General features: G+C 42.9%; 1 protein-coding gene across 1 annotated transcript in view; it reads left to right on the forward strand.

Annotated features, from left to right (window-relative positions):
* LOC134000590 (latent-transforming growth factor beta-binding protein 2-like) overlaps positions 1-14,371 on the forward strand; it is an 82,041-nt gene that overhangs the window by 21,795 nt on the left and 45,875 nt on the right. The window contains exons 4-5 of the mRNA XM_062439977.1: positions 10,255-10,520; positions 11,519-11,731. Coding sequence (XP_062295961.1) covers positions 10,255-10,520; positions 11,519-11,731 — 479 coding nt within the window. The remainder of the gene's footprint in view (positions 1-10,254; positions 10,521-11,518; positions 11,732-14,371) is intronic.

Raw genomic sequence — 14,371 nt, forward strand, 5'->3', positions numbered from 1 at the left:
CATGTTAGTCATGGATCACTGTTTGCTTTTACTCCCACTCCAGACAAACCACACCACCAGCATTGACGGGGGCCACTGTCAAAACCCTGTAGGTGACCTCAGCACCTGTATGGAAATATTGTTTTATTGTCACCAGCAGTGCTCTTGGTAGTAAAGATCACAAGAATTTAAGGTATCAAGTGTAACAGAAATGCAGAGATTGAATAATCATTAACATTGAAAGGCAGGAGTGGAAATTCGCTTAAAGAAGTTTCTCATAACTCAAAAGAGTAGCCCAAATCCACCAGTAGCTTTCTATCTCATAATACTCTTGATGCCTTAGACTTTGATAAGTTATATGTGGTCTTAAGACGAAAATATATATCTAAACATTCAGCTTGGGAAAGTTTTCCTACTGTACCAGCTGGCAGTCTGCTTTGTTACTCAGAGAAGATGTGTCCAGAATCATCCTTTAGTCTCCCTTTTTGACTGCTGCCAAAACAGAGGAGGCCTGCAGACGGGGAGTCGAGCTAAAGTAGAGAGGAAGGGTGACACGCAGAGTAATTCCATTGACTGTATATGAAGTAAAACCACGAGACTCCACTTCCTACCACAATGCAAAAGTGACGGCAGAATATCTTCTTTTTGGGAGCTGCCATCTTGCTTGTGTGACATAATTTGGAGCAAGATTCTGCGTATTAGAGTTGGGCGACTGGGTGACGGTTCGCGGGACACACCCTCTCAGCTGACCCACTGCCTAATGGAGGTTTGAGAGCATCTGTCACTGCTGTCAGTCATGACACGCTCCATTTTAATATTGTCAAATAATAAAATAAAAATTATCAGAAAAATGAGAGCTTGAACAGCCATCAGTGTGATGTGAAAATGATAATACTTGGCTCATGTCCCATCTGCTAACGTTGAGGGGCAGGATCTATGCTGCAGCCAGCCACCAGGGGGCAATCGAGATGTTGCGGCTTCATTTTTTAGGAGCTGTCATGATGTCCATGTTTACATAGAGTCAATTCCCAAAGGTTGCATGTGCTGCTCTCTTCTGAATAGGCTCTATCTTTCCTCTAAATCAAGCATATGACCATGTGTCTAGAGTTGTGATTTGTATCCCTGTGTGGGTAGAGTGGGAATGAACTTGAACAGGGTCAGGTTAACTGGCTGTCTGCTTGTGGATTGCAGGCGTGTTTGTCTTGCGTGCTGGTGCTACAAACTTGACCTTTGCCCTGACCTTGGTCCCTTGTGAGCATTTTCACTTGTGAAATGAATGGGAAAGGGCTTTCCGGAACATGGCTGGACATCCTCTTCTATAGTTTTGTCGTGTTGGGGGGGACATTGTGTACCTCTGCTACTGTGGATTTATTGTCAACATGGCAGAGTGCAGACTCAGCTGTGGAGGCCACACTGTCCTCAGGTGAACCCTCCTCAGGCTGGAAAAAGGAAGGAAATGTTTAATATTGTGTAAGATATGATCGTAGAAAATGAACAAAGATTGATTCAACATATGCTGTAACATGTGTGTGGAAGACAGACTAAATGTGCTGTAGATTTTTTGAATTTGAGGAAGCTTAACACGCAACAATATTGACTGAGCCAGGCCAGGAAGAGTTGGTGTGTTTCTTTCTACAAATACAGAGCCAAACGAGTCCCATGAGTGTTTGGCTTCCTGCTAGGCCAGAGGGAACAAAGGACCATAGAGAGCGCAGCACTCAGCGTGGGACAGATATGTCTTTCTCTCTCTCTCTCTCTCCATCCCAACCCTCCAAAGCCTTGTCCGAATCATGCTCTCTGTGTCGCACTGCCAGCGGGCCCAGCATCTTCAGCCAAATCCTACTCATCAAGCAGGCCTGTGCAGATGCAGCTGTCAGAGGGACAAATACTGTAGTGCAGTTATAGGAAGAGGGGCGCCTACCCCAGAATGCACCCCGGCCTCCAGCTCCGGAGCTGAGGCAGATGGAGACAGCATCAATCAGGTTCATCTCCCAGATATGTGGCATGTTGTTGAAAGCATAAATTAGCAGTATATCTGTGAAAGGGACCAGTTAATCCATTCAGATGTCAGGATGGATGGTTCCTGTGGGCCCAAGTGATGCAGTAGACCTAAACTTCCAGCTCCAAAACCAGCAAATGGACACATCTAACAGCTCAAACCTGCAAATTTGAATTTCTTATATCTTTATGTCTAGATATCTGTTACGTGACGAACCCAACTCAAACCTAACTTTGTGTTGGCCTTCTTCATTCTGCATTTTTCTTTCATGTTTTCTGCAAACTTGCGATAAAGTTTGTATTGCTTTTCAAACCAATGTTACAGGCCTATTCAAAAGCTCCCTCAATCACCTCACTTATTGGAAACCTCTTTGGCTTGTTGTCAGAGCAGTCTGACATATGACACTAACCAGCATAGGCATAGCCTCAGTCAGCACTTTGTAATGTCTCTTCCTGCTGACCTGTCTTGTGGCATTTTACTAAGTGAATGATCAGAACAACTACAATAAACTGGAGAGTATTGAATGGCTTCTCAGCTCACCATGTCTCCAGGCATTTTGATTCTGGCCCCTGAACCACAGCAACCACACTGCTTTACTTCCATCCCGAATCAGGCCCCTCTGGACTTCTTGTAGCTTGCAAAACCCACTATATAAATGCAAAAGGTGAAAACAGACAGGTTGGCACTGCAATTGCCCCCTGGAGATGAAAAGAAAACTGTTTATTTCACAGCTTTTGGCCTGTGATCGAGTAGACAGGAGCAGTCATATGTTTTGATCATGTAATGTCTGAAAACCTCAATGAGGTCAAATTTACAGAAAATCTATTTTCATGCAGGCAGTGGGGGAAATCATACCTATAAAATTAAGTGGAACTTAATCTCTTCATTTGTCTGTGTAGCACTTTGGCTGATCCAAATAACAGTCTTCGCTAAATAAATTTCTCAAGAACCTTTGCTGCGTTCCATTCTGTTCTAGGCCCAGTTGTTGCTCTAATATAAGCCTCATCCCCTAAGGGGAGAAAAAAAATCTTTCTGAATCAATCCAACCCCACTGTAATTCATTTCACCCAGGCTCTGGCTGCTACTAGCGGGATTCCTGGAAGGCCGTCCAGACAGAGAGAGCATGATTTAATCCAGCCTCCATGGCTGGTGCGATAAGCCCTCAGACACACCCAGATTTTCACAAGGGGAAATATTCTGCCAGGACCCACAATTATCCAAGTCATAATGACTAGAGATGTTATCAAAGAAAGACTGAGCCTTAATTGCTCACTGATGTTTAGCCTTATGCGGCCACATATTTGAGAAGAACTTGTCTTTGTTTCAGGAGAAAGAAGCTTATCGGTCTTGCACATGTTTCTGCGCTGGTGTTTTTCTGTTATTTCTAGTTTAGTACGGCACATAATGGACCACTGGCACTGCTGACAACTTTGACTGTAATTTCCAAGGAGCATTCTTTTTTAAATTATTCTCTCTGTTTTGACTATTCACAACTTATCGTTTATGAAATTTAGTTTTTGTATGAATAAACACACATAATGTGTTAAACTTGGTGCTTGAAGGTTGATTTTGTTAACTTTGGACTAAGCCAGAATAGCTGCTTCCAACTGTTACAAGTCTTAATGCTAAGTTAAGGGCGCTATTATGCTACAGCAAGAATGAGTTTGATTGACGTGTTGTTGTCCGACCAAGTCAGTACCCGCTGCTTCATATTTACTGCATAGACATTAATATTAACTTTCTCATTTAAGTCCCAGAAAGAAAGCTAATAGATGTGTTTCCCAGAACATTTAACTATTCCTTTAAAACAACATCAATAATTATGCAACGTTGACATGCAAGCTTCACAAGTGCAAAAAACAAGTTTACAAAACAAGTTTTGAATATAGCCAAGACTCTGGAGGTTTAAAAAATGACTACCAGAAATTAAACATTCACAAAAAGCTGTAATTTAAGGTCAGACTTTACTGTGATAGAGGTTGGTGTTGAGTTATTTTTGAACTTCCAATGAACACAAACTGTACCACCATGCTTTTACATGACCATGTTGCCATGAGGAACACACAACAACAGTGTAATGAAAATGCCCTTGGGATTGGATATGATATTTATTGGTGCATGCTAAGGATCAGACCTCAGGATTTTATTGACCTCAGTGGTGAATGATGAATGGATGAGGGCGTTCTGCATAAAGCATGAGGAATGAGATATGTGACCACAGAGGGATTTGACCACTGGTGGTACAGATGGCTTGGTGCACTGACTGGATGGGTAAGAAAGGAATAACTCTTACTCAGCCCACAGAGGCTTCTTTGACCTCCAAAAATACACCAAGACTGTTAAGACAGACCAAATTCTGAATTCAACCTTCCTCCCTCTTCGCCTGTGGGCTTGGAGTTCTAGATCAAATATGGGAAAGCAACCTCATCTTCTCAAAGTAAGAACAAAATAGACTTAAATATCCAATTAGTAATTAATTTCTTATCAAATATCAGATATAAATATATCAGATTGCTAAATCAAATCCTGAACCAAACATGTCATACTTGGCAACAGGAATCCCAGTCAACCTACGATAGCATCTTGTCTGCTAATCTAGAATGTTTTCTCTTTTCCTTGCTACATCGTAGTTAATGTTTTGGACGTCACAGAGATTCATAACACTGTTGGGCTTTGAATAGCAAAACATGAACAAGAGTCAAGTGTGTATGTCTTTGCTAATGTTCTTGAATAACACCTCCTGGGACCAGTTTCAGCAGTCTGTGCTCTCCTTCCTTGTCTGCAAGCTTTAGTCTGTGAAACGGAGCACCATCTGTTGTAAAGCCTTTTTCTGAAAAACATCTCTCTCTTGACATTCTTAAACCTAAAATCAAGAACAGAAATACACATGATCTCTGTCCATTTCAATATGGTGCCTCCTATGAAAAATATAGTGTTTGAGCTCTGGGTATATTCTTTTATTGCAGAGCATCTGAATCTAAATCTGTTACTTTGACACTTGAAACACTTTAAAGCTTTGGAATAAAGCCAATATGCTTTGTTGCATCCAAAAACTGTTTGCACCCCTCACATACTGCTCTGTAAAGATCTCAGTGCTCCTTCTGTGACTGCCTGTCCCCAATACAATCATAAATCTTCTCCTCCTTTGTTGCCAACAGTGTTTGCAGTGGTTGAGCAGGACAAAGTTCGCATTGTTTTAGCTGCTGTTTGCACAATTTCTTAAATTTCTGCTGTTCCTTCCAGTTAGACTGATGATCTGCCTATACGAGCGCAAGCTTTGAAATGAACAATAGCCTTTAACGCTTCCTCTGAATGAGATGAATGTGTGTAAACTTTGATTTACACTTGGTCTTTGATGACCGTCATTTACTTTCCCATTTACCAAGTAGCCTTCAAATTGCCCTAATTATGTGCAGCTCTTATGTAATAAGGGGTTTTGGCCAAGGCTCCCTCTTGGAAAGAGGTAAATGGAACCATTAAACATTTTGTTTAAATAAAAAGAATAATGACCCGATTTTCCTTTGCAGGATAGAGCGAGTCTTGTGTTGATTGGTTGTAAACCCACTGATGGTGCCAGAGAATTGCCACTCGTCGCTCTGGAGGTCATACCCAGTCCAACACAAAGAGAACTGTGACAGGGCGAAGTGACAAAGCTGGGAGCTATCTGATGCGATGTGACCCAGATTGGGATTCTCATGCCAGACACTTCTGCCTGCTGTCAGACTGTCTTGTTTAGACAGTCTGCTCAAAGCCAAATGGCTCCATCCAACATCCAGACAAGCCCTTCATATGAGTCTATTTTCTGCATTAGCTGCCATAAGCCAACAATCCAAGCCATTAGATGTGGGTTCAGACTTTGGTATTCACAAACAAATCAAAATGAAAAATGAGCTTTGCCAAGGTAGACTTGTGCTGAGTGTCAAGTGCTGAGAAGGCTGGTAAAAAACATTTAATATCACAATCCAAGACTTCTTTCCAACCTACTTGGCATCCTACTGTAAGCCCAGAAAAACTAGGTTCTCTGTTGAAAATACATTAGTTGTACCTGACAAATAAGCTTTATTTTATATGGAAACAGAAGATGGTGAAAGCACCCACACTGAGCTGTTGAATGAATCAGCTGTGGTCCATACGTTACTGTGCCATGTTTCACATAAACACTGTTCCGGTCTTGTCATGCAGAGTGGGCTAAGGAGATTGTTTAAGATGTAAACAATTCCCGAGGATCTGGTTCACTGTGTGTGTGTGTGCTTGCGTGCTCGCACGTTTTTGTTACCTCTTGAGGACAGTTTCCAATGTAAATACCAACCTTGTTGGGACCAGTAGTCTTCATGGGGACCAAAGCCCAGTCCTAATGAGGCAAATGTTATTTTTAAAGGCCAGGTTAAGGTTAAGGGCAAGGGTGAATTGAGGTTAGGTTAGCGTTGGGCATGAATTGGTTATGGGAATTATTAAAGGTTTGGGTTAGGGTTTAGGTGAGGCTGTCTGCAGTGAATTGAAGTCAAAGCAATGTCCTTACAAGGATAGTTGCGCAACCTTGTGTGTGTGTGTGTGTGTGTGTGTGTGTGTGTGTGTGTGTGTGTGTGTGTGTGTGTGTGTGTGTGTGTAAATATTTTAGGTGACCAGGATCATCAGAGAATCCAGAATTTCCCAATCTATCCAAGAGTCTCCTCTTTCCCAGCAGAACCGCTAGGATGATGGGAAATTATGTTTTCCAAGTACCGAGTATGGGATTTTCTGGCACCTCAACAAAGCCACCTAACTGAATTCCACCACAAAACACCCCCTTTCCCCTCGACACACTCTCATCAAAACTTCAAAGCGCACCTAGCATTTTGCTTGGCAGTGTAATTCACTGGGCACTATTAACAACATGGTTTATGTACAGCATCAGCACAAGCTCAGAGATCACATGGTTTTTGACTGTCCTCCAGTTCTTGGACCTGGCTTGTGTTTTCACAGTGCTTCACTGTGTGCTGTTTGTACTCCAAAAACTGCCTCCTCTCCAGCTCATCTGGGTCAATAGGTGGAGCTGGAACTGCCATATATGCTGCCTGTCATGCCTTCATCAGAATTAATATTCACATGCTGTAATGCCTCAATGAGTTCAAAGATAAGCACTAATAGTGCCAAATAACAGTTTTGCAACAGATTGGAAGCTTTACAGTGTTGTTTCATGCACAGTGTTGATTCTTGGCTATCACTGTGATTAGTAATTTCCTTAAATGTGATGAGGTTTAGCTCTAATTGCTTTCCATACATGAATGAAGGACTGTTGAGAAAAAGTGGACAGTGCCAATGGCTTTATGTCTTAGTTGGAGGCCTCCTTCGCTATCAGCCATAAACTGAAGCTTTGATCAAGTATTTGGACTGAGATTTATCAGCACATAAGAATTGATTGTTTCTGTTTGAATATAATTATTGAGCACATGCTCTGAACTAAAAAAAAACAAACCATAAAGTATGGAAGCAGAGTAAACAGCTAGTCTGGCTCTCTATGTTCAAAAACACTCCTTCCACTATATCTAAAGCTCACAAATTAGACATATTTTGGTTGTTTGGTTTTTGCAGGAGTTATCTGTTGTGACTGTTTCTTGGAGTCTTGAATCCTGTTGTTGCAGTGTGATTGCCAGGCAAGCAGTGCTACAGCTGATAGGAGGATACATAAGCCGTTGTTTGTGAAGAAATAGTTGCAGCGCGAAAAACCACAAATTGTAGATATTACATTTCTGTTTGTGTATTCTAAAGAAACAAGACATGTAAATTAGTGTGCTTAATGCTTAATGCTAATCTATGCCAGCCGCTTCCTGGCTCCGGCTGTGTACCTAACATATAAACATGAGGGTGGTGTGAATATTCCTTACTTTAAACCCTATATAATCATATAATCATTTGAGACTCATTTGGAGTTGTGTCCACCTGGCCATTGTAAGTCCAATATCCAGTTCTTTTTAATTCTGGTTTTGGTTTTCAATAAAGTCTGGGGGTCAAACGTGGCAGCTGCTCTGATCTTGACACCAAAGTTGCTAAATATTTCTGCTGTTTGGTACAGTAGTCAGGTATTATTCAGTGGGTTTATCAAAGTTTGTTTTTCTGGAAAAAAAGAGCTATATGCATCTATAAAATCAAATGATTAAAGATATGCAACATAAAACCAAAACTATGAGCCATACTGAGTCGAGGGGAAATGCAGAGTTAGGTCATAAAACACAGGGAGTGATAATAGGCATGTTATACATGCATTAGTAATATAAAAATACTGATGAGCAGTTTTTAAAATTCAATATATTTCAATATTCAATATATTTTTTCCTGTCATTTTTAACAGGTTGCCTTGTTTCTGTCTTTGCACCATATGCTCATTCAGCAGCTCTCTTACTAGCACCATCAGTGATTTTAATTAAAACTGTATGGTCAACATTTGATACCCAAAACATTTTTCCATCTGTTTGTTCAAACCATGTTGCATGCAGTCTTGGCAGAGGTCTTCAAAATTGCTTTCAAGTCACCCAGAACAAGGCGGGGGAATTGTTCCTCCTTGGATCGCTGGGGCCTTGAAGTTCCTAATGATGACATCAAACGTGCAGAGGGAGTCGTGCTTGCCCTCACCGCCCCCTGATCTACAGGCAGAGAGGGCAGTGATGAGCTCATGCTGTGAGGAAGTCACTTTGCCATTGAAAGTGAGAAACAGAAAGAGCAACATCTGGCTAAGCCCAGGAAGTGAGACAGGATGCTTGCAGGCCAGGTGTCATTGTTAACGCTGGAAAAACCCCATCATGATTAGGAGTGGACGGTATAGCTGAGTTAGCCACCTCTTGTCCATCTTTACCACCTTGACACAAGCGCCTCTCGTTTCCTGGTGTCACATCCCATCTCCGGGACCCGCCCTGGAGATTCTGGATCTAGGTCAGCAGCTGTCAGCTATAGGTGCTGTTGACTGTTGTCTTTCAAAAAGATTACGTGAGAGACCATTATCAAATGTTTGTCTCCCTTTTCCCCTTCTCATATAGTGTCCTGTTCCCCTTGGCAACAGGAATGCAGTTTGGACTCTGTGTAAAAGGAGACATGCATAGGCTTGTGCTACATCTAGCACAGCTGGGATGGGGCGTGCGTGTGTATTGAAGTGTGTGTACACTTATGCATTTTAGAATGCCCACGTGTGTTTATTTGCCTCATTATTGTTGTGTGTCTAGCTTAGTGTGTAAAAACATGGTGTGTGGCTTGAAATCATTTAATGCATGGTTTATATCCTCATTTAGGGTTTGATTACAGCTTCAATTACCTTACAGGGCCACAGGTGTGTGTTGTAGAAGTGTGCCTCTGATCTTTCCGGCCTAGTTCATCTTTGTCTTGCTCTGCTGACTGTCTGTCAGAGCAGATCAGTTGGATCCAGATGTTTTTCGCAGGGCTGAATCCCAGAACTCCCCAAGCTTTCCAAGACCCCCAGAGCCCAGGTAGGCTTGTCTGCCTGTCTGTCTGAGAGGCACGCGCCTCCCCCAGGTCGCTCACATGAGCTCAGCTTCCAGGTCGCGCAACACAGGCCTCAGTAATTGACCCAAATTAAATGCTCACCGGTGAAAAACGTGCCCCGTTCGAGCTGTGTTCTTCGACCCTAGTTTTAATACTTCCTCCAGCCCGGTGCAACCCTCAGGATGTTGCTCCCTGGTTGGCCAAAGTCAGACAGAACAGGGAGTTCATAATCTAGTCAAGCAGACACAATGGGTGATGGAGAGGTTTTATAGTCCTGATAGAAAGCTCTAATGTGGTTAATCACAGACATTTTCTGAGGCAAACACACCAGCCACACGCAGACACTCACACACAAACTGGGACTTGTTAATCTTATTCCCTTTGGTTGCCTGATTCTTTATTTTTTGTTAATCAGTGATGAATAATCATCTGTTACGAAATGTCTTTAATGTCAAACAGAGTCTTTCATTAATTAGTGAAGGTTATGGCTCTCTGACTTACAGCAGATGTTAGTTGAGAAACCCTGTGCTTAAAGAATGATATGGTATTATTAATTTAATTAAAACAAAATTATTTCCAAATCATTGTGTCTATAAAATCAATTAAGCAAAACTATGACCTAAGACAGCATGTTTGTCTCTCAGGAATATTATTTTCTGTTGCACACACTAACCATGCTTTAATGGATTTCACGCTGATGCGCATACATTGCTGATGGGTGTATCTGTGTGAGTGTATATATGTACAGGACATAAGCTTTTGTCTGAGGTCATGTGTTTATGGTCTTGTGATGATGTGATTGACAGGACCCAAGTGAGACGGGGACCCCCTGACTCCTCCCCTCAGCAGACTGGGACCTCCCGCACTGTGAAACGTTATCCATCATCCTCTGGACCTATCACCTCCAATGCTCTGCCCAATGGCAATGGCTTTGCTAATGGCCCTGGACCTGAGCACAGGAACTGGCATGGACACAGAAATGGGCATAGCAACGTGCACTCCTTTAAGACTCACAGGCCAGCCAGTGACAGCCAGCTACATGGACAGTTCAACAATGCATTATCACCAGCAGGTAAAAAACGTATTTGTGTCTATTACACGTTCTGAAATGAATTTCATAAAAACTTAGATCTCTACGAACTTTACATGCATAGTATACTTAACATTTCTGCTCTCCCTAGCCACATCAAAACAAACACAAGCCATTCTGGTGAGGCTATAATACATACATACACATCCTGTGGTGTCATTGCTAAATGGAACATAAGCCGCAAGGAAAAAAATTGGCAGCATCCCAGGCTGCACTTCCCTTCTCCCACTGTCCAACCACCCCACCCCATTTGTGGTCTGCGTCACACCATACAGACAAACATTTTATATCAAAGCTGCATGCATTGTGTGAACATGCATATGTGTGTTTGTGTGTGTGTCGCTGGGCCACAAACATTCATCTGTTGGAGAGGACTATGAGCAGCGTGTGTGTTCTTGTGTGTTTGCGCAGTTACATGCTTTGATATCTTTGTGAATCTGCACTGTCACCTCTCTGACATGACAGGCACTGAACCCTGGCGCCTCTACCTACAACAAAATGAAATGGGGATCTAGTATTTTCACCCCCCTTTTACTACTTCATCTTCATCTGCCATGATCCACTATCCAGTAGACACAGCTGTCTGCTGTTCAAGCTTTTTTGTTTTTTAGCTGTGTACCCGGGCAACGGCTGTTGAACTGCTTCCCACCATTACACAACGTTCACTTGCACTCACGCTCTCTTTGTCTCTTTCACGCATACACACATCCGAAACACCTTCTCCCAAAGATAAAGGGCTTGGAAGCCAGCCTGATACCTAATAGTATTCTCTCCCCCATTTGCTGGCCTGTGGCGCATCACTTGTTGAGCTGTAGCGTGCCACTGGCCCGCTGTCAGCACACACCCTTGCACACTTATAAACCTCCCTTTGCCCAGACGGGGAGTGTGTCACAGTAAAGCTGAAGGAGAAAAGATGCAGCTCGTCTCCACTCTACCTCTGCTGCTGCTCCTTCTAAACCAGGTCTGTGTGTGTTTCCCAGGGGCCAACCTCACTGCCAACCTGGACCGGATTAAGATCGTCTTCACTCCCATGATGTGCCGTCGGGTGTGCACTGGCGGCCGCTGCTACAACAGCTGTGAGAAAGGAGACATCACCACGGTCTACAGCGAGAACTTGCAACACCAGCAACAGCAGCAACAGCAACAGCAGCAGCAGCAGCAGCAGCCGCCACAGAACCAGGGCTTCCGACTCTGTGAGTGTCGACTCCAGGCCCTCTGATTAACAGTGACACTCCTTGTCCGCCAGTTTTTCTCTGCTCCTTCTCGTCTCTTCATTTCTCTCGTCTTCTCACTCTCACTGTCTCTCTTGCTTATTTTCTGATTATCACACACTTTCCTTGTGTGTCCATTCTAGTTTCTCATTCTTTTTTTATGTGGTGAGCTTGACAAAATGGGTTCTCAGTGGCATGCTGTCTGTCCTGAATACCAAACTCAGAAAGGAGGCAAAGTGGTGGAGATTAAAGCTGAGAGCAACACTAAAAAAAAATCTCACTATCAAAGAGAAGGAGACCAAGGGAACCCAAAAGAGAAAGGGGTAGAGCAGATTAAAAGCGGGCTCTGTAAAAGGGGCTAATCTCCACTCGCATGCATACACACACACACACACACGTGGAGCTGGTTGTCCCACGCTCCCAACACTTAGCCCCATCTCTTTGCGGTTTACACCTCGCGATTGGCCCCGCCGTTAACTATTTAACGTGCTCCCTGGGAGAGCAGGAATGAATGAAAGAGCAGAGGGAGAGGCAGAAAGAGAGAAAGAGTAGCAGCATGAACAGGATTTTATAGGGATTACATTAAACCTGCCATTTATCCAGGAGGCTTTGCTCCAAATTCACACAGGAGTGTCCATGGGAAGGGAGGGGGTGGTCAATGCCAAGGGGAGGGTCGTAGCCTTGCATGTTTCTTACTTTTCTCATCATTGCAAAGTTCCAGCTAAGGCTCAGGCTAATTACTACTTGTGGATTAGAGGTGAAGGGTGCACATACCACACACATATACATACAAGTCCTCTCCAGTTAGAAGTCACATAAATACAAACTGAAGCAGACATACAAGCAATCAACCTTCACCTAAGTGCACTAAGCTCTTTGTGGGAGGACCTATCTGACTTATGAATATATAAACAGGCTGATGTTGCAGATTTATGTGTCCATTAATGGGGTTTTGGAACGTGGTATAGATATTCCAAACACTTCAGCGTCCTGGCGGAGGCCTTTCACAAGATTACATTCCTGGCACCTCCACTTCTTACTGAGCAGCAGCTTGTTTTCATGCCCCATTTTTATTCTTTTGAAATCTCCCATCATTTTGTAGAAGCACGTGTTGAAGAGTGTTTTAAAAAGTGATGCTTTCCATTTAGGCTCGCATCCTGTTATTGCATGGGTTGTGCGTGCTCGTCGAGGAATGTCAAGTGGACAGCAAACACGTTATCTCATGCTGTTGTTATGTTCCCAACACGGTGCCGTAAAATCTGGCTAGATAATTATAACAGGCTCCCTTGATACGCACCCTGTGTACAGAACTTACTTTAAAGCCTAATATTAGATTGACTAGAAATCTGTTTATTGAGTGAGAAGTGTGTGTGCATATGTCTTTTAGGTTGTTAAAGCTTGTTAAATGGACAGACAGATAAACAGACAGGGAGTGCGGTTTGAGTCGACAGTAGGTTATTGTCTAACAATAGTTCCTGCCCCATGCTGGAGTGGGACTGGCTTGACACAGACCATTGCAGACCTGCATCCCACATTGAAAGGATTTAACAGCCTCCTTGAGCTGATAATTTAGCCAGTATGTCTAATCACAGGAGATCTGCCTGTGTGTTTGGACACTCATACTGGACTTCTCCTTCCACGTCTATTTTTCATTGCTAATTACCTCTTTGTCTCTATTTCCACCTCAATTGTGTTTTTAATCTATTCTGTTAATATTCTCCTCTCCTAATCCCTTTCTTTCCCTATCTGTTATTTCTCTTTTTTTCTTTCATCCCTCCCTTTCTTCGTCCAGCCTGCACTGTTGTTAATGCTTTGTGACAAGAGGCTCATTCTCTACATGAAATTGAGACTGTCCAGTGCCTCTCTGTTCACTGTTTGCACCATGTTAGTGGGTTACTGTCTGTCTCAATGACACAGAGAGGATGCGGCACACAGCACGTTTCCATCTCTCGCCTCCTCTTTCATCTCATAGTATATCAGCCAACCGTATCTCCAACTGTCTTGTAAAGCAGTCCTCATATTCGTGATGTGTTGTACGACCTAAATTAAAAAGTGCAGCGCTTCGCTTTTTCATCCTTTTTGCCCCAGAATGGTTCTTTTCTTATTCGTCACGGTGAGATAGATTTTTTCATTTGATAGTCTTTGATGTTTTGAGTTAGGAGAGGTCAGGTCAGAGCAATTCTGTAGATGGGAGCAGGCTCAGGTATGTAGGGTGCTGGGTTGGCACCCATCCCTTATGCCAAAAGGTAAGGCCAATGAAAGGGCTGTGAAAGCAGTACTGTCAAACACCATCTGGCCAATGCCGGCCTTTCCTCTTCTCTCTCACAGCATGGTAAATTGCAAACTATAAATCAACCTTTAGAGTGAGCATTTTTTGGGATTCAGTGTACTCACAAGAATAAGCCCAGTTGCACTATTTTGAAATTTAGTGCAACATACTTTTTTTTTTTTTTTGTCCTGCTTCCAGTTTAGCAAGTGCTCCATGTACTTGTTATTTTCTCAGAATTATTAAGGGATGAATCATAACTCATCACTTTGTACACGAGTATGTAATTACTGATGTGAGGAAAAACATACCAGTGAAGGAGGTGCATCAAATGGGGCAGTGCCATGGCTCTGCCC

The sequence above is a fragment of the Scomber scombrus genome, chromosome 19 (assembly GCF_963691925.1).
Source record: "Scomber scombrus chromosome 19, fScoSco1.1, whole genome shotgun sequence".
Classification (NCBI taxonomy): domain Eukaryota; kingdom Metazoa; phylum Chordata; class Actinopteri; order Scombriformes; family Scombridae; genus Scomber; species Scomber scombrus.